At 47.1% G+C, this 20,530-nt stretch overlaps 1 protein-coding gene across 1 annotated transcript in view; it reads left to right on the plus strand.

Moving 5' to 3' along the window:
• The window catches only part of Gfpt2 (glutamine-fructose-6-phosphate transaminase 2), a 55,278-nt gene that overhangs the window by 22,619 nt on the left and 12,129 nt on the right, over positions 1-20,530 (plus strand). The window contains exons 8-19 of the mRNA XM_033761757.1: positions 1,199-1,257; positions 1,839-1,973; positions 2,721-2,782; positions 6,835-6,914; positions 7,377-7,494; positions 11,279-11,442; positions 12,532-12,627; positions 12,722-12,819; positions 13,577-13,697; positions 15,675-15,832; positions 15,927-16,041; positions 17,386-17,513. Of these exons, the coding sequence (XP_033617648.1) occupies positions 1,199-1,257; positions 1,839-1,973; positions 2,721-2,782; positions 6,835-6,914; positions 7,377-7,494; positions 11,279-11,442; positions 12,532-12,627; positions 12,722-12,819; positions 13,577-13,697; positions 15,675-15,832; positions 15,927-16,041; positions 17,386-17,513 (1,334 nt within the window). The remainder of the gene's footprint in view (positions 1-1,198; positions 1,258-1,838; positions 1,974-2,720; positions 2,783-6,834; positions 6,915-7,376; positions 7,495-11,278; positions 11,443-12,531; positions 12,628-12,721; positions 12,820-13,576; positions 13,698-15,674; positions 15,833-15,926; positions 16,042-17,385; positions 17,514-20,530) is intronic.

Consider the following 20,530-nt stretch of genomic DNA (forward strand, 5'->3'; position numbering starts at 1 on the left):
CCCCCCCCCCCCGACCCAAAACCAAACTGAATAGCAAAAAAAAAAGGTACAGGCAGAGCTGTGGCCAGACCAGCACAACTGCTGAATCTGGGCTTCTCTCCCTCTCTTTACAGTTTAAACATTTTTGACTAATACATAAAAACCCTAAAACTACATGTTTACAGGCCACCATGTGATATATAGCTCAACACGTAATGATAATGTTTCAAGCACAGGCTTATCTTACTCAAGCCCTTTCATTTTTTGTGTGACTGCACAAAACAGATTTTCTAAAAAAAAAAAAACACTCAAAAAACAAAAAGCAGAAGTTAATGGTGACCAACATAAAGAAAAGACAAACAGAAAAAGGTTAAAAATATGAAACAGAAAAAAATCTGTCTTTAGTGGAAGAAAAAATTGAACTGGAGATAAGCACAGAGGATCACTGGATAATAGAGTACTTATGAAGGGCATCTGACATCTAGACACATCCAGATGATTACCAGGTCCCACAGGAATAAGGAACCCACCATCCAGGGCGAAAGGGAGAGGCGTGTCCTTCCCCCCCACCCCGTCTCTCATGCTGGGTTCCTCATCAGCCACTTCCGGGGGCAAAGCACTGGGGCCGAGCAGCACACCCTCACCTCCTAGGTCTTCAGAGACCCCCTGTGCAGGGAACCCCCTCAGCAAAGGGTGTGCGGAGGGTGCCCAGGAGGTGGGGGAGACTGCCCTGGCTCACCCTGCTGGAAAGCAGCGCAGGAAGATCTGGGAGCATTGGGACACCCCAACTTCAGGGTTTTCCCCCTAAGAATTTTAAAGTGAAACAAAGAATGTTAAACTCAAATATTGTTATAATTCAGTGTGAATCAAATAAAGCACATCTGCAAACCATTAGGTTGTGACCCCCTTTGAGTCAAAATCCTGGTGGAAAGGACTGGAGTCATTTCCAGATCAGGATGAGTTATTTGAGAATCCTGCAGAACGCAGTAAGAACTTTCTGCAGGGTCAGGCAGGCAGTCTTGCTACTGAAAGACGGTGTGTGTTTCTTCATAGCAGACCTCAGTCCTGATCAGTATGAGTGAGGCTTGCTTAGTGGAAGTCTTTGTAGGAGTCAGTTTTCAGAGTGCTTACAAGCCATCAAGTTTGTTTTTTCTTTTTGCGTCTGACTTGAACTTCATTTTTTAACAGCGTATTTGTCTTCACTAAACTTTTCTTTCAGAATTTGTTGTCATCCATAATGGAATCATCACAAATTACAAAGATCTGAGGAAATTTCTGGTAAGATACTTCCCCGAGGAACATCTAAACCAAGTGGTCTAGATTTCCAGAAACTTTCCCTCCGAACGGTGAGACTCTCTCAACTCTTGTCACACACAGCATCAACCTCAGCCCCTGCTAAGCCTCCCAGCTCAGATCTTTTTTAGGAAGAAGCCAAGGCATTAGCATTTATCAAGAGCAACTGCAGAGTCATAGATGAAAACTAGCATGAGTTTGGTTGTAGTAAAGTGGCTGCACAACTCATGCCAGCTGGAAGGTGGGCGGGAAGTCAGACGGTGAGTGTCCCTATATCAGAAGGTTGGGTGGTGTTGGTTGGGATGTGGTAGATTTGACTGCTGTTATTTTGCAATATCCAGATTACTGGCAAAGACAAGTTTCCAGAGAAGAATGATCTCAGGAAATACTGAGATGACTCAGAGGCACTTGGCTGTGTGATTCTGGCAAACACTTTTTGTCCCTTCCCAGTTTTACTTGTTCTCGCCATCAGTCAAATCAGAAGGGACCAGAAGGAGTGGGCCAGGCCAGGCCAGCATTGTGCAATGACCGTGATCTGTCCCCCCATGGCCAACCTTATGTTCCAGGAAAGCAAAGGCTATGAGTTTGAGTCAGAAACCGACACAGAGACCATCGCCAAGCTGATTAAATACGTGTTCGACAATAGGGAAACTGAGGACATTACTTTTTCAACACTGGTCGAGAGAGTCATTCAGCAGTTGGTGAGTTACAGGTCCCATTTTTCTAAATCATTTCTTTATTCCTTCATTTTTCATGAGCACTTATCAGGCAAATCTGCACAAAGTACTAAGGATGAAAGTATTGAGGATGAAGGTGCCTACCCTTGGGATGCCACATCCCGTGGAATAGAGAGCTCTGTGATATGGGTAGCAACATCCAATGGAAGGCACCTTGCAGGAGTTGGGCAGGGGAAGTGAGCTGTTGATTATAGAAGAGTGCAAAGGTACAGCTCAGGGAGAGCAGAGGGCTGTGCATTCGTGCCAGCATGAGTAGCAGACAGAAGAGCACATCTCCATGCTGCAGGGAATGACTTGGGGAGAGAGCAAGAGCAAGTGGACGTCGCACAGGGCTAGACCCAGGGAGCAGAGTCCTATCACACCGAGGAGCCTGTCCAAGGGGCAGCCCTTCCCGGAGGAGAAAGCAGCTTTAGTTGTACCCATCACCTCAGATGGTCCCAGAGGTGGGCATCACTGACAGGGGGCCCACTGAGTCTGGGCAAACGCGTGAAGTTTATGCTGCTCATCCTAAATCTCACAAGTTCTGGTCTTTGGCACTGCAGCGTGGTGCTGTTCTGTGCTCTCCTGTCCTGCCCCGCCCAAGCTGATCCTCCATTCAGCCCTCGAGTGACCCCAGGACTCCTGCCAGGAAGAAGGGTCTGGAGACTGCCTGGGCAGAGGCTGCTCTGTGAGGGACAGAGCGTCCTTCATCCTTCTCTCCTCTGCTTCCAGGAAGGCGCGTTTGCATTGGTTTTCAAGAGCATCCACTACCCAGGAGAAGCTGTAGCCACAAGGTGAGGCAGATTCATTGAGTTATACATAGTAAATGCCTGAGGTGAAGTCACCTGGGTCTAGGCAGGATGGGAGGGTAGGACCTTGGGCTAACTGGGAGGTGCTTTGCTGGATCTGAGGCACAACTGTGGCTCAACCCAGAGACCACCCTGATGTCTCGGTTGCCAGTGGTGCTACAGCACCTGATTTAAAAAAAAAAAAAAAAAGAAACCGGAAAGTTGAATTTTTGTGAGAGATGTCCAGAGTTTTAGAAGTTGACAACAAATTCAGATCAAAAATGAAACAAACTACAGTGGGGCCAGAGCCTGGTTTTGTGGGGCTTGAGGCTTGTCCAATTTTGGAGACATTCCTCTGTGTGAAAACAGGCAAAATTGTGACCATGGAACTGAAAACCGAAGTCCATATGGATTTCAGTTCAGTCCTGCAAAGTCCTTAAAGGTTCAGAACGTGTCCTTGAAGGTCCCATCTCCTTCATGTCAGGGGCACCCCAAGAACCAGCCCAGAGAGCTGGGATTGGCCCACAGTCCCTCAGTCCTAGCTTCTTCCGTGGTGTCCAGCACCGCTTGAATTCACAGAAGCAGAGTAAGTGCCATCCTGAAATTTTGTATTTTATATTCCATCCACTGTTTGTTGTGCACTTGCTGTATGCTGGTTTCTGGAGACCTGGTGGCGCCTGACCTGGGCTCCGCTCTTAGGGACGAGGCAGAGAAGGGCAGAGGATTCTGATGATCTGTGATGGGGCTGGGAGGGTCCATGCACCTGAGCCCGAGGGGGAGCAGGCGTCATCCTGGGAGGCAGACAGCAGGAACATCTTCCTGGACAGAGCCAGCGCCTTCTTACCAGATGGGGAGCCAGGGGCCCAGAGAGAGTACAGCAAGCACCTCAGCACTCGGAAGTGGCCGGGATGGCGGCAGGGTGGAGGAGCTGGGGCTCCTGGTCTCAGTGTGTGCTTACAGACGTGTGCAGGGGCCAGGTGTGGAGGACAGCGGGACACAGCTGGGGTGGATATGGCCCCGCAATTTTCAGGCTGTTAGGGTATGGACACTTAGGGAGAGGCTCTGCTCTCAGGGCCTGTGCTGAGCTATAGGCTTCATTATGAATCTCAGAGGAGCCATGGAGAGTGTTCCTGTGGTCCTTGGAGATGAGGCAGAGAGGCTGAAGCTGTCCTTCGAAGTCTCTTAGAGTAACTACGCAGGAAATGATACGAATTTAGCGTGACTTAATTTTTTTCTAGGACTGGAACTAATTTAACATGTAGAATTTAATTTCTTCTAATTTTATCATAGAATTATAAAATACTGGCTGCTATTAAATTTAGAAGGCCCTTTAAAATATGACAGTATCTACTGTTACTATTTAAAATGGCTGCAGAAGGCAGCTTGAAGAAGCAAGAAAGCTTTATTTTTCTAAATTGCCTATTAGTGTTGGTTCTGTAGCCTCCAGGACAATCTTTTGGATATCTTGGGAGAATTCTTTGTCTCAAAATCCCAAGAAACTTCAGAGTTCAATTTACAGCAATAAGATTTGGGGGTGCCATTTGCCAAGAAAATTAGATAACCATATACTTCCTCACAGACATTATTGGGAAGGACAGTTTGAGCTAGTTCCCTCTGGACCCGGAACAGTCTCTGATTTAGACACAATAAAAGACTGCCCAAAACATTCAGGATGTTCACAGCACCTTTATCTGCCACACTCTGAGTAGTCAAAAGAGGGATCCAGACAGATCAACACTCCTGGAAACCAAGGCCTCTTATACTTGAACAAATGTTAAGGATCTGCACTGACTCAGGTCAGCAGATCAAATGCATATATGTGGGCTGTTTAGTGAACAAGTTGTTTATTGTCTACATTTGTAGGAAATTGCCTGAAGTAAAATATTACTCCATTATAATGAGTTAATGTGTCTGATACAGCTCCTGTAAATGGTCTTATAAAAAAGTTGTAGTGTTGTTTTGGGTTTTTTGCTTGTTTGTTTTGGTGCTGAGGATCAAAATATGCATGCTAGGCACATGCTTTACCACTCAGCTGTGACCCTAGCCCTCTGTTTGCTTATCTGTAAGTCAGTGTGTAGTGGGAAGGAAGCTTACATCCCTTAGTAACTACAGGAGTCTCCCTTATCTAGTTTTGCTTTCCAAAATTCTGGTTACCTACAGGCAAGATTCAGTGGGAAATTCTAGAAATAATCAGTTATAAATTTAAAATAGCATGTATCATTACAGTGTATTGTTGTAATTGTTCTGTTAATCTATCACTGTGCCTGATTTATAAACAATTAAACTTATCATAGATATGTATAGAAAAAACTTTCACATACAGAGTTTGGTACTATCCATGGTTTTAGGTATCTACCCAGTAGTCTCAGAACATATCCCACAGGGAAGGGAGTGAGGACTGAACTGGAATTTTACCTTTCCTGGAGTCTAAGAATGGGAGGTTTCGAGTGTGTGAGCTGCAGAAGTGATCCACCCATTTCTATGCACATCCATTGTTAATTTTATTTGTATGTTGTAATTTCTAAGAAGGAGCAAAGAATTAGATTTTAAAGGCAAGATGCCATTAGGCTTCGTGGAATGATACTTTAAGCACATACACTGGTAGAAGTTGTGGATCAGAGGCGGTATCATGAAGCCCTTCCACCATGACCAGAGAGCCAGGAGCTGGTGCTGAGCAGGGCACAAGGGAAGGAGACCTGAGCTCTGCCTTGCTCAGCTACAGAAACTCCTCCAAGCTTTTACCTTGGGAAAGCCACTGTCCCTTTTATGACCAAGTCCATGTAGTGTAGGTCAAAGATTCTAAACTTCATCTATGAGATCCCACTCAGGCAGAGAAAGCCACCTGGAAATTGCCTTAAGCAGTCCACGAAGTTGAGTAGTCTTCCCTCCACATCTCCAGGGGTCCTGGAGTCAGTCCTCCTGCATATAACAAAATCCCTGGATGTTCCAGTTCAAGTCCCTTGTGAAAAATGGTACAGCATTCCTGTAAACCCAGCTACCTGGGAGCCGACTCAGGAGTATTGTAGTTCGAGGCCAGACCGGTCAACTTAGCAAGACTTTGTTCTCAAAATTAAAAAAAAAAGGGGGTCCTAGGATTTATCCCATTGGTGCCGCCGCATGCCCTGAAAGCACAAGGACCTGAGTTCCATATCCAGTACCAAAAATAAATAATTAAATAAAAATAAAAAGAGCTAGAGAGGTAGCTCAGTGGTGGAGCACTGGACAGCACCTGTGAGGCCCTTTGTTTCCTTCTGAAACCACAGAAGGAAAAGAAAGAAAGAGGTGTGGGGAAGGAGGGGTTGAAGGGGGAGGCGGAGGGAAAGAAAGCAGGGAGGGCCATTTGCCCTGAAAAAAATAAAATGGCACAACATTTGTGCACAACTTATACACATCTTCCCATATACTTCAAGTCACTTCGAGATTACTTATCCTAATGAATGAAATGTCAACGTTATGTAAATAGTGGTTATACTTTATTGCTTAGTGAATAATGACCCATAAAAGTCTGTATGTGTTCACCAAGGCAGTTTTTCCCAAATACCTTCAGTCTGTATCATGTTGAGTCTGTAGATGCCAGCTGAAGGCTCAGCTTCGTGCCGACGAAAGCTAGAGGACAGCTGAGCTAGGTGAAAGGGAGACACAGACGGGAGTCTTTGGCTGATCCTGGACGTCAGGCGCGCCTGCTCATGGAGCAGAGACTCACCGTGCTCCTTGTACTGTCAGTCTGTTCTGATGTAAACACCCATTCGCTGAATCCTACCTGGGAGTTAGTCACTTGTGGTGACTCGCTGAGCTGCAGGAGTCTTGAGTCCGGCTAAGGTGGGGACAGGTCCGCAGACTGTGGGGCAGCTGGGTGACCCCACGTTCATGAGCTGGTTCACATGCTGGCCTGCAGTCCCTGCTCCGAGTCTTAGAACATCTTCCTGTGGTCAGGCACCCACCCTAAACAACTCTCTGCTCCAGGAATATGGCTGGGTTCAGGCGCTCCACCTCCAGTGCTGGGAGGACCCGTAGCCCAGGGTGTCCACAGCATGGCTGATGATGCTTTTTCCCTCCAGGAGAGGCAGTCCACTGCTCATCGGAGTTCGGAGCAAATGCAAACTCTCCACGGAGCAGATCCCCATCTTATACAGGACGTGTAAGCTCTGGGAGGACCTGAACAGTGAAGGCCAGTGTCTCAGGGCTCGGTAGCCCCACGTCGCCAGCTGCCCTCTGCCTGAGGCGGGCAGCTTCTGTGTGACTGGCACTCAGTTGGCACGGGCCCCAGATCGAGAAGATGTGTATGCAGACTCGGCTCCATCTTTCTAAAAGCTTTTCATTGCGGATATTTTCAAACACACACAGAAATAGAACAGCAGGCAGCTTTGCACAGTGGCGAGGGCACCTGACCCAGCTTCTTCAGCTTGATTTTGTATGCCACTTAAATGGTCTTGCAGTGGTGCTGTGCTATTTGGGGAGCTTTCCATGATTTGGCTGACACAACCAAAGCTAAAAATTGCAAATTTCTCCCACACGTATTCAAAGGGGAAATTGGTTCTTTGCCACGTGTTATGCACATGAAGTAGGCTGGGGGTTTGCAGTGGGTTCCTTTATTTACTAGGCAATGTTGAGAATGTGAAGAATATCTGTAAAACGAGGATGAAGAGGCTGGACAGCTCCACCTGCCTTCACGCTGTGGGTGACAAAGCCGTGGAATTCTTCTTTGCTTCTGATGCAAGGTAACAAAACCTTTTCACCTTCCTTTCCTGGGATTATATAACCAAGAAGTGACTGCCTGGCTGTGTCTCCCCACCCTGTGGCAGCGGTGGGCCTGGTACCCGATGGGCAAGGGCTCTGCTGCAGAGCGGAGTGGCATCCCTGGCCCAACGGCCTCTTACCCCCGTTTGAGCTGGGCCCAGGCCCAGGCCCAGGCCCCTGTTTCTGAGCCCTCCTGTGGCCAGCCACTGTGTTCTCGCACAGCCCAGACCCTCTTCTCCACTGTTTGGGACCTGAGTGGGACAGTGGAGCGAGTGAGTAGTGAGCCGCATCCTCCTCAACGCTGAGTGAAGGCCAGCACTCCCCACGCTGTTCCTGAAACAGTGTTTCCACGAGAAGCTGATTCCAAGACACGGTTCTTTTACACACAATTATTTCTGTATCCATAAGTATTATCTTGAAGTTTAATTTGCTGAAATTTTTTATTTCTTAGAAGCATACAAAAAAGCTGTGATCTTATACTCAGTGGTACCTAAATCACAATAAAAGAAACCTGATACTAAAAAAAAGAAATATTTTAGATGTTTCTAAAATTAGAAAAGGGATAAGTGCCTGAGGAAAACGAGACGATGATTGGTAGGCAGTGTGATGACACCTTGGACTCCAGTGGCAAGGCTGTTAACACCAACACCGGCGGCTGGGCGGGAACGGACGAACAGGTCCTGGTCCCAGACTGCTGCTGAACCCTCGGCTGTCCGGGCGAGGACGGCCACCGCCTCGAGTCCTCACCCTGCCAGGTGCAGCAGGCTCTCTGCAAATATTTGTTAAACGGAAAACAATGCTACTCGCCACAGCTGAAGAAAAGCACTTTAATTACATTTCTTAGAATAACGTTTAATAAAAATGGCCGCAAAAAATGTTTGGAGAAGACTCCAAAAATTTACAATGAGAAACAAGAAGAAACTTGAATACATGAAGAGATTGCTCATTCACATTTCTAGCTTCCCTGGAAAAACTAGCTGATCTGAGCTCAGCCAGGCTTCACATGACTTTAAAGTTGGGAGAATTAAATTTTAAAATTTAACAAGTAAAGATTTTAAAAAGATCAATTCCCCCCCTATCTATAAATTCAGTGTTATAATTAAAACCTTCAAGGTTCTTTTGTTTGCTTATGTTTTTAAAACTTTAAAAGTGTTTCTGTAATATGTAAAAAAAAGCCTATTCATTTTCCGTTGCTGTGACAAAATACTCAAGACTAGGCAATTCTTAAGAATAGAGACTAATTTAGCTCATGGTTCTGGAGGCTGAGAAGTCTAAGAGCATGTATTGGCATCTCTTGCTGCATAAAAAGTTCTCAAAAATTATGATTTTGTGGATTGATGAGAACAAGAGCTTTAGACCCAGTGGAGGGGAGAGGGTTTTCTAGCTGCATCATGACACAACAGGGGACACCACTGGGCAAAACAGAGAACACACTTTTAAAACAAAACTACTCCCGTGATAACTCACTCATCCATTCATCCATCATGACCCAGTCGCCTCTTAAAGATGCCACCTCCACATGCTGTCCATGCATACCTTCGGGGATTACATTTTGTGCATGTGTCTGGGGCACACCCCACACTGAAAAGACTAGCAAGGGCCGTCCAGCCAGATGTGCAGACACAATGTGGCACCCTGGCAGGGCCAGGACCATGCCTGTGCAGCTTGGGGCTGTGCAGGGGCCTCCTTAATTGCCACAACTGACCCCAGGTGAGAGCAGTGGCCACCTCCCGTCCCACAGCAGGACCCCAGGAGGTGTCTCGGAGGGTTCTCACGTTGACTGAATCCCCACAGCAGTGGTCCTCATGCCTGGATGGTGTCACCATCCATTCTGTAAATGAAAACAGTACTTGTATTTCAACCTGCACACACACATATAGATGCACATGGATCAAGCATTGCCGGGGTGCGGTGCTACAACGTCAGCAGTGTTATTTCTCAGAGGCCATTTCTTCTTCCTCTGTATTTTTTACTTTCTATATGGTTGCTATGTATTATTTAAGATATTTTTCTAGTACAATAGCTTTCTATCCTTTTATCTTTTCCCCTAGAATCTAAATGGAGATCATTCTTCTTAAAGCCATAGCTTGCTTTTGCATTTTTCTGCGGAGGTAGGTGGATGTGGTCCATAGAGGAATGAAGCCCCCTCCCCAGTTCCTCAGTTCTGCCCTCGTGGTTTTGTGTGACCTGTGCTGCTGATCGCACACATTTTTTATAGACCCACTTTTTAAAACTTTAATGTATGTTTTAAACTTCCTGTCACAATCTAAAGGTGTTACAGCTTGTCTAGATGTCCCCCCAAGCCTCATGCAATCATAGGTGGGGCTTTTCAGAGGTGGCTGGATCTAGAGTGTGTGATGCTAGAATTGATTCATGGTGCAACGCTGGGATTAAAGGCGTGAGTGCTACAGCCTGGATAGAATATAAGGAAAAGAAAGAGGCTTGCCTCTTGTGTCTTGTCACTTGCTTTTGCTGACTTCTGCCTGCCGTGGAGTGTTTGTCCTCTGCTATGCCACCCTGCCTTGCAGCCGACCGATTGTGGACTGAAACCTCTACAACTTGTGAGCTAAATAAACCTTTCTTCCTTTGACTTTGGGTGTTGGGTATTCTGCCTCAGCAACAAGAAAAAGCAGCTAAGGTGGAAGGGAAAAAAATCTTTATTAGTTTTCATTAGTGTAAAGTTATAAAAATAAACACAATGGCCTGGCATGTCAGTGAAGAGCATACCTTTTCGGTGGGGTTTAGGTCCCCTTTTAGTCTTGCTGTCTGCATGTCTTTCTTAAGAAACTGGGTCATCTGGCCTTCCTGCCCTCCGGGTTTTTCTGAGTACAGCCCTATAGTTTTGTTTAACAGGATCTTCTGTCCATTGAGTTTACATATGTCTATAGATTTGGTCATATTCAACTTTTGGGTTTGAATCTTACTGGGCAAGATTACGTATTTGGTGGTGTGTCTTCCCACCAGGAGGCACCTGATGTCTCATTGTCTCTTTTCTTGTACTAAGATCCATCAGGTGTTCAAGTACTGCCATCCTTATCCATCCATTACAAAACTCCCTCAGCTTTTTACCTTTCAGTTTCAACATCCATGGATAATCCTTGAATACAACTATTAATAATTTGGAGTTCCCAAAATGATAATTCTAATTCTGTCATTCTTTTTTTTTACTGGCTATATTATTTCTATAAAGAGAAACCTGTCTTAATAACTATGGAGTTATTCTAAAGGTCAGGCTGCTTTAAAAAGCAAGATAAATGCTTCCTTCTTTGCCTTTAAAATTTTGAATAGTATACTGGCTCCTGAGCATTCTCCAAAGGTTTGGCTCTTGAGTTGAAGAAAAGTTAAGTATAAAAAGACATCCATGAGATTACTGAAGAATTTTTAACTTATCAGATATTTGATAATATCAAGGAATAACTATGAATTTTGGATATGATGTGAGTATTCCAGTAGGTTGAAAATATTCCTTGGCTTTTAGAGATATAACCTAAACTGTTTACAGAAGAAAGTGTATAATGTCTCCATGTATTCTCCAGTGGGTTAGGGATAGGTTAAAGTTAGGGTAACCCTGATGGCCTCCAGAATAACTCTGAGGGGGAAGGGAAAGGATGGATGGGGAGGGGATTCACTGTAAGTTGATCTTTTCAGTGTGATGTCACTGTCACTCCTAAAATGCCACTGATGCTGACTCCACTCTTGGGAAACAGTAAGTGACTTTGGAACTGTTCAGAGCAGGGTAATTATGATGCCCATGTTTCCCTGCAGCGCCATCATAGAACACACCAACAGGGTCATCTTCCTGGAGGATGATGACATCGCTGCGGTGGCTGATGGGAAACTCTCCATTCACCGAATCAAACGCTCAGCTAGTGATGACCCATCTCGAGCCATCCAGACCTTGCAAATGGAATTACAGCAAATCATGAAAGGCAGGTATCCTCTGAGAGTCTGTGCAGCAGTCTTGGGGAGCACCTGACACTCAGCCCCCTTCTGCCCATCGTGGCCCCCAGGGCAGGACTGCAGGTGGCTTGTGACTTGCATAACTGAGGAGCTGTGGAGAGCCTGACCTATACTCCAAAGAGAAATCTTCTTGATGTGACCCCTGTACATCACGACTCCCTGGGATGGTTTCCTATACCCCAGCATCATTTCTTCTCTGAGGGGAAGGTCTGTGGCTGAGGACCATGGACCACACCTCTGTGAGCAGAGCCTGTCTCCCTGCACTTACCCTGTCTCACTAGCTTGTCTGGCGGTCCTTGCGGTTACTGTTGCAATCACAGAACAGTATGACCTCCAGATCATCCTGAGCTCCCCTGAAACAACCCTCAGCGCTCCCTCTCTGATCCTTCAAACACCAAGGCCCCCTCCTGAGCTCTCCTGACAAAAGACCTCTTCCCTCAGTTCGCTGTGCTGTGTAGAGTTCTGTCCCAGGCAGCAGACATGAGACAAGGTGCCCATCAGGTCTCAGAAAGCCTCCAGGTCACTCATGCTGTGCCTCAGACAGGGGCTTGAAGTCCTGAGGCCAGACTGTCTCCTTAAAGATCGTCAAGTCCCATGCAGATCGGGGTCTGGAAATATGCAGGTGGCTGGATGAAGTTTGTCTCTGTTGTAGAAGCTGGGAGGGTATTTATTACAAGGAAATTGCCAGGGCTGGGAGTGTGTCAGTGGTAGAGCACTTGCCCAGGATGCCAAAGGCCCTGAGTTCAACCCAGGAGGAGTGGGGGTTGTCCTTCCTAAAGGGAGCATGGACCAAGAGAACCAGGTCCACTGTTTGTTCCTTGCAGACCTCATGTAAATCCCTCCCTCCCTCCCTCCCTTGAGCTGCAAGCCTTGTGCCCAGCCTGCTTGCCTGCCCAAGGAGCATCAGGCAGAGTATTACCTGGGGATGCCCTTGAAGTCTGTGATGGCTGTACAGGTGTCCCTATCACTATAATGATTTTTCTTCCTGGGTAAAAGTTAAGCAGTGGAAATGAAACTAAATTGAAACTAACCCACCTCACTGGTGTTTGTTTGACCAGGTAACTTCAGTGCATTTATGCAAAAGGAGATCTTCGAACAGCCAGAATCCGTTTTCAATACCATGAGAGGCCGAGTGAATTTTGAGACCAACACAGGTAATCCCAAAATGCATCAGGAGCCCCTGCTGTGCCCTGTGCAGTGAGCAGTGACTGTGTAGACCCAGCCCTGACACTGCCATGTGTCCTGCAGTGCTCCTAGGTGGCCTGAAGGACCACTTGAAGGAGATTCGACGGTGCCGAAGGCTCATCGTGATTGGCTGTGGAACCAGCTACCATGCTGCTGTAGCTGTAAGTGCACCATGCCGGGTCCTGGACAGTGCGGGTATAGCGGCCTGAGTGTTCGTGGCCTCTGAATGCAGCACAGGGCCCGCACCCATGGCCATAAGCCAGCCTGGAATGGCACCAGCCCTTTCCTCTGTGAGCCCCCTCCCACAGGACAGCGAGCACTGCTGCGTTGGGCAGGGGCTGTGAGGGTGAGGGCCCTGCTGATGGTCCTGACTCTCTGTCTCTCTTCTGGTCCTTGCCCTCACGCCAAAGAATGAAGAAGAGGGGCTCTTAGTGGGAAACAGGGGGTCAAGACTGGTACAGTACAAAGCAGAAAGTTGTTTAAAGCGCGGCGAATGCAGAGAGAAGCAGAAGCAAAGCTATCTTAGCAGAGTGGGCCTAGACACCGGCTGGGTTTGGGGTATGCTTCACACTTAGAAGAGTAAGCTGGTTTGGTGCAACTAGGCCAGTCAGGGTCTTAGACTTTGTTTCTGGGAAGGGGACAAGGTCAGCTGGGGATTTCTTAAGTGAATGTGAGTAACGCTTTCATAGGAAGTACATCTCTCAAGCATCCGGTAGGGCACATTTCTCCAGCACATGGTACGCAGATAAGCATGTGATGATTTTACACTGTGGGCCATCCGGTCTTCTCCTGTGCTCTCTGCCTGTGCCCTTTTAATCTGTCCCTACAGCACCATGTCACAAACTATTCCTTGAAGCCGTGCCCTGGGTCCCTGTGGTACCCAAGATTGACTTTACTCTCTATTCTTTCTGTCTTTAGACACGACAAGTGTTGGAGGAACTGACCGAGCTCCCTGTGATGGTTGAGCTCGCCAGTGATTTTCTGGACAGGAACACACCTGTGTTCAGGGACGACGTCTGCTTTTTCGTCAGCCAGTCCGGTAAGGGGTAGAGGTAGCACTGCCACATTTGCAATAGCTTGTCTCCCACTCTCTCTTCTGCACCACGCCACGTGCTGTCCTCCCTTCCTTATCCAGTTAACCCTCCGTGCTGCTGCCCTGCGCCACTCACACCCTGTGCAGCAGGGCTTTGAACCCTTAAAGGTATCAGTTACTGACACAGTTGTGTAGCGAAGGGTGTGAAAGAGCTGGAGTTGGGCTGAGAATCCAGATACGTTGTTTTTGTGTCCCCTGCCCTATGGCTTCTCCCTGCTCCTGCCGTCCCAAGTCTAGCACTTTAAGGACCATAAACGTCTGTTGGATTTAATTTAGTGTACAAAAAAAAAAAAACTCATTCAAAATTCTGTTGGATTGAGATTCACTTTGAGGACTCAGTGTGGGTCCAGTGCCCAAGCCATGCTGCCCCCTGGTGTGGTGTCCGCTGCCCAGCAGGGGAGATGCCAGGTCGCTGCTCTGGTTGGGGGCTTCTCCTAGGAGGGCAAGCCCCAGCTGGGTGCCTCACTAGCACTCATACTTCAGGACTGTGCTCTTGCTTGGTTGAGCACTGGGTCCAGAGGCGATCCGTAGTCATGTGCTATGGAGTGCTTCTGAGCTTTAAGAGGATTTTTGAAACATTTCAGTTATGAAGAACTCCAAATGTTTATAAAAGAGAAATTCACATAACTCATCATCTTGTTGTAGCAGTGATCAATTCAGCTAATCTGTACCAGCCATACCCACATTAACCTTGCCCTTGAAGACACTGTGTCCTTTCCTCTGAAAACTTCAGAATATGTGATAAAAGACACGGATGTAACCACAGGTTATCATCACAGCTGAGAATTTGGCATCATGGCTTTTAATACTGCCTGCTTCCATTTTTAGTTTTTAATACCATTTCCATTTTGATGTCAAGCTAAGTAAAATTAGTGCAGACAAACAAACAAACAAAAAAAAACCTAGAAAAAGAACTAGTGCGGACACAGCTACTGTGTGTCCGAACACCTATTGCCCAAGGACTGCTGTGTTCACCTTTGAGTGGACTGTCCCATTAGAGACAAAAGATCTTTCGTGGCTTGGCAGGAGACGATAGTAAAAGAACAGAGCTGGAGTCCAGCGTGGCAACTGAAGCCTGTAACCCTAACACGGGAGGAGGCGGATCAATCTCCAGTATAGCGGAAAAAGATGGATTTTATATCAAAATAACAGAGTGTCAGCTTGAGGCTCTCTATACGGGGGGGGAAAACTCACGAGTAACTTCAAGGCCAGCCTGAACTACATATACATACCTGGACCCTGTCTCAAAACACAAAAGTAGAACGAGGGGCCGGTCTGATGACCATGCTGCCTGCCCTCCTGGTTTCCCTTCCACCCCACCTCGTGCTGGGCAAGGCCAGGAGTAGAGGAGAGCTGGACCCCTTGAGCACCAACCACACTGCAGAAGGCCAGGATGAGCCCAGCCAGAGCAGCGGCTGCAGCGCAGTGGGAGGCCCGCATGGATTCGGTGGTTTTGACTCCGTGGTCTGGCTCCTGGTTATTTGGGTTAAATTCCTCAAGACTTAGCAGCCCAGAGTTTGCCTGTGTTTGTGCATGAACCTGTTTCAGTAGCTTTATGGGAAATACCGCTTGAGTCCATATCAGGAGGCTGCAGGACTGTTTCCTTTCCAACGACCTGTTTGAGAAGCACTGCACTGGGGCGCTCCGGGTTTCACTGCTGACTCTGGAGCCTCAGGTCCCGACCAAGCAGCTTAGGTCCGTTGGTCAGCTGCAGCTGCAGGGCTGGAGAATTACCTCTCACCTTGTCTGGGGGCAGGACGGTGGCTCCAGGTACCGTCAGAGATCAGGGACTTGCTCCGCACAGATGGCTAGGAATCTTTGAAGCTAGGAGTCAGCGGGCTGGGCAGACTGATTTCTGCACACGCGTGGGGCGGGCTGGGGGCACGGGTGGCGGCGCGCACTGAGGGCCCTGTGTGTGTGCAGGCGAGACCGCGGACACGCTCTTGGCGCTGCGCTACTGCAAGGACCGCCGTGCACTCACCGTGGGCGTCACCAACACTGTGGGCAGCTCCATCTCGCGCGAGACCGACTGCGGAGTGCACATCAACGCGGGCCCGGAGATCGGCGTGGCCAGCACCAAGGTAGGAGGGGCAGCCTCTCCCCGCCTCCCTCCCTCTCCTCCACCCGCTCTTTGCTACCCTATCTGAAGGTCTTTGGTGCCTCCCCCGCCCACAGGCCTACACCAGCCAGTTCATCTCTCTGGTGATGTTTGGCTTGATGATGTCTGAAGACCGGATCTCACTGCAAAACCGGAGGCAAGAGATCATACGCGGCCTGCGGTCCTTACCTGGTAAGTCCCGACCAGTCTCTGCATCTCTGAGCCGCATTCCAGTCCTCGGCCCTTCAGAAGACTCCTTTTTTTGTCACCTCCCCGAGCGCAGCCACCCATGGCTCACCCTCCCGCAGCTCCCACAGCCAGGCTCCGGCCCAGCCCTGCCCCGCCCCGCGCCCTCCTCGGGCCTCTTCTCCCCGTCCTCACCCAGTGGCCACCGACCTGGGGACTTGGCAGACGTTTGCTCAGAAATGAACTGTTAGCCTGGCACTTCAGGGGAGCAAACAGCACAATTTGTTGCCAGTAGTGGACTTCAAGCTTTGATTCAAAGCTTAGAATTTCGGTAAATTGTATCTACCACCGTGAGCTTCAGCCCTTCCCGACTTTTCTGATGAGATCATGGTGGCTTTAACAAATGTGATTTCTAAAATATATTCTATAATGAAATGTGTCCATTTTTAGATTTACATCGTTTTGTGGGCAATGCATGATGTTACAAAATCCTGCATGTGTATAGAGCCATTTAAAGTATAATATAAATATTAATGTAACAAATCAGAAGAAAACTTTATTGATAGGATTCAAATTCTGTATTTGAAATTACCAATTTAAGAACTGCCCCTTCTCAAGTATGATGTAGTATCAAAGAATATTTGAATTATTTGAAAAAATTATTTACTTTGTCTCTGGAAGCCCAATTTATACGTCAACCAAAAAAAAAAAAAAATCCACAACAAAGTGAATCTGGAAACATAAAAGAGCCAGGTGCTTTTTATTAAACGTTGAAAAGATATGCAAAATGTTAAGCAGCTGTCACTATTCTCGCCCACTTTTCCCCAGAAAAATAAAGTAATATAATGGGTTTATTGTTATTTTAAATGAATGAATGTTTTTAAATTTCTCAATGTTATTTTCTAATGTGTTAGATAATGCGAGCTAACGCATGAGAACAAGGCTCCAAAGGACTGTGAAGGAGGCCTGCTGGGGGAAAGTCTTAGTGCCTGGCCCAGGGGCCCTGAGCCTTAGCTGGGAGGCGTCTGGAGTGTCCACGGTGCTTTGCGAGCTGGTGGTTTCATCTCTTAGAACCTCAGGCACCTTCCTGTAAAATGGAGCTAGAAATAATAGTCCCCTACCTACTACCAGTGCTTTTCAAAGTCGCACAAATGCAAATTACTGTTCCAACAAATTTCTAGCCTGAAACCCAAGTTATTCCCCCATAATCTAATTTTAAAGCCCTGCTAAACTGATGCAAGGAAGTAAAGTACACCAAGTTATTGAGTTCTAGAACCTACAACTTTCTTTATGAAGTTGTTTTAAAATTAGAATGACTGAATTTCTCCCTCTGCTGTGTGCATGTCTCAGAGCTGATCAAGGAGGTGCTGTCACTGGAAGAGAAGATCCATGACTTGGCCCTGGAGCTCTACACACAGAGATCCCTGCTGGTGATGGGCAGGGGCTACAACTACGCCACATGCCTGGAAGGAGCCTTGGTGAGTGCCCTGCCAGGCCCCTATCCCAGCGGGCAGACGCAGGAGTCCTGCCAAGAAACCAGTGGGACAAGACCACAGAGCTGAGTTGTGGGGAAGGAAGGGCCGGCCGCCCCAGCTCGCAACTGGGCTGGTATGGCCCTGGAGACACAGGGCTAGGTGTCTGCCCCAGGGAGCTCCTAGACTAGCAGGAGAAAAGGAGAGGGCACCTTTGGGTAAGCCCCATGGGTGGCTGGCCTGTGCCAGCCCCATCTGGAGTGGCTCAGTCACAATTCATGGGCAGTTTCTGAGCGATTGCTAGTAACTGCCTACACCATATTCAGGAAGAAAGTAAGCCTCCAACAGGTGAAGTATCCTGCTCAAGATTACATAAAGGAACTGAATTTTCCCTCTGCTGCAAGCAGCCTGTGCAACAGGATTTTACAGACCAGAATTGCAAGATGGGGTCTCTGCAGAGCTTCCCTATTACCTTTTAAACCCAAAGGGAGCTTGAAATCCTGCAAGAATGAGCCTACTTTTTAAAATCAGTGGCTGAGTTTCCTCCTCTGTGGCAGTCAGGTCCACGTCAGCATAAGAGAAAGCTGATGGAGCAGAGGCAAGGTGCAGGACCACAGGGCTGCAAAGGGGGTGGCAGACAGCTGCCAGCGCCCTGATTCCACTGCTTACCCAGTGCAAAGACTCTTAGGAGGCACTGAGAGAGCATTAGCCAGTCTTGGTTGAAAGTACAAGCCTGACCTCAGTGCGCTGTGACTTCTACCACCTCCACCCCACGCAGAGCCCTTTTCCTCCTTAGGTTCACTGGTTCACAGTGTAAAATCTGACAGAGGATGGCAGTAAAAACCCAGTGAAGAAATAGATGCACAGGGCAAGGTGTGGGAGAAAGGACGTGGGCATCCCTGCCTTTCTGGACACTTCACCCTCCAGGAACCTCGGTGTGTCTTGTAGTGTTATCACAGAGACTGATGGCACAGGCAGGACTGAGTCACCATCTCCAGTGACGATCACTTCAACCTTAACTTAACCTAGGGGTTGGGAAAGTTCCAGCCTGCTCATTCTGCCTCCATCGTTCTGGTGACCAGGCCCCAACTTGGAGCTGCTGAGGAGCTGTCAGCCAGCAGTCCATCATTAGCACCCGTCCCTGAGGAGCCCAAGGATCTTAGGATTCTATGCCAGGAGAGGGGATGAAGACAAAAGACACATTTCACAATCCCTGGCCTTTGAACTCAGAGTGTTAGGAGATTCTGAGTGCTGCCAAAGAAAGTGAGGAGCTGACACACACTGCTTCTCAAAGGGCACAGTGGAAACAGGGTCTAGGTGGGTACACTTTTAGCCCCTGGTAGTTCTGCTGCCAGGCCGGGATGCTCAGCTGCAGTGGCTAAGCGTACTCGTGAAATATGCACATTCAGCGGTGTCTCCACATTAGCCACTGTGTGGCAGTCCAGCCGTCACCACACGAACATGCCTGAGTCGGGGAGTGAGGATTGAGAAAGGAAAGAACACTCCAGCCTGAGTGGAGACCAAGAGAAGTCTGATTTATTTCACAGAAACAGCTCCTTTTATAGGTTCACATCAACAGGAAGCTTTTAAGGGCACACAACAACAGGAAGCACCAAGCAATTGTTTTTATCTTTATGCAAAGACCGGATTTCCTGACTCTTAAAGATAACATCAGATCTTCAACTAATGAGTTTCCTGTTATGCCAGGGTCAAAGAATCAAAACAAGCTCAACAGTTTCCTTGAAAAGTAGCAAATGTTGATGCCTTAATTATACAGGAAGAAGTTATTTTCCAAATGTCAAACTCCAGTGGGCCATGGCTGGGCCCCTGCATATCCCCCTTTTTATTATATTTAGAGCAGGGACTTTCCCAGCTCAGCAGAAAGGCTGTGCCTGTCTTAGGTGAGAAATGTCCAGAGAAATCCCTTACCCGTCATCAAGCCATGAGAATTTTGGTACTCATGCTCTGTCTTAGGTTGGATATTTCTCTACACTTCTCTTACCCGTCTTTGACTACCAGCCTCTGCAGGGGTTAGATCGTAGGTTGTGGAGGCTTGACATGTAATTTTTACAAGCATCATTATGAAGAGAGGTTGTCTCAAAACCATCACAGAATGAAAGGAAGTCATCGTTTTTGAGAATATACAATTGGGCAATTTACAATTAAAACAGCTGTTGTTCTATTCATTATCAGTTTCATAAGCAATCTCTATATTTCTTACCAATAACATATAAGGAGGATTAACACTAGACATTATCTTTTTCTTTTGTTCTTTGACTTGAGATGACACAGTATTCACGGTATTTCACATATTAAAAGTCTCTATGTTAAAAACATTGAAACTAAGGCTAGTAACTTTGACATCGGACCATAAACATATTTTCTCCCAATGCAGCAGTAAGCTTCCAGATGTTGGTTTGAGGAAAACCTGAATTTGTCCACCAAAGTCCTGCAGACAAGCTTAAGTCCAAGTGATTAGTCCAAAAAGTTTTGAGATGTGTCATTAAATGGTCTTTCTTGAGGTATAGTAACATAGCACCTCTTCCATAAAATAGTAGTACTGCTTATTTTTGTTTCTTCTTCACATAAAGGTAATGATTGTGGAGGTTACTATCCCGTGATACTGAATGTAGATTTGTCAGGATGATCCACGTGACGAACCAATCTCTCTGGTAACCATCGAGCTCCGTCATGTTCCTGTGAGAAAACACAAACATAACCTCGGCCCGATATTAAAATGGGGTCAGGTCCATACCATTGACCAGTTAAGGGATCTCTCCATTTTACCAAGGTATATGGAGAACCTTGTGGATGCCAGAATCTTTCTGCTGCTGAATGGCCATGCTTATCAATTTGCAAAAAATTTAAAATATAGGTAGCATGATTTAAGTAATTTCTGGGTGAGGAGGGATATAACTCCCCCTTTTTTATTTTTAGAAGTTGCACTTTTAATGTGCCATGAGCACGTTCAACTATTCCCTGTCCTTGAGGATTATAGGGAATACCTGTAATATGCACAATAT

The sequence above is a fragment of the Fukomys damarensis genome, unplaced genomic scaffold (assembly GCF_012274545.1).
Source record: "Fukomys damarensis isolate Sample0158 unplaced genomic scaffold, DMR_v1.0_HiC HiC_scaffold_9, whole genome shotgun sequence".
Taxonomy (NCBI): domain Eukaryota; kingdom Metazoa; phylum Chordata; class Mammalia; order Rodentia; family Bathyergidae; genus Fukomys; species Fukomys damarensis.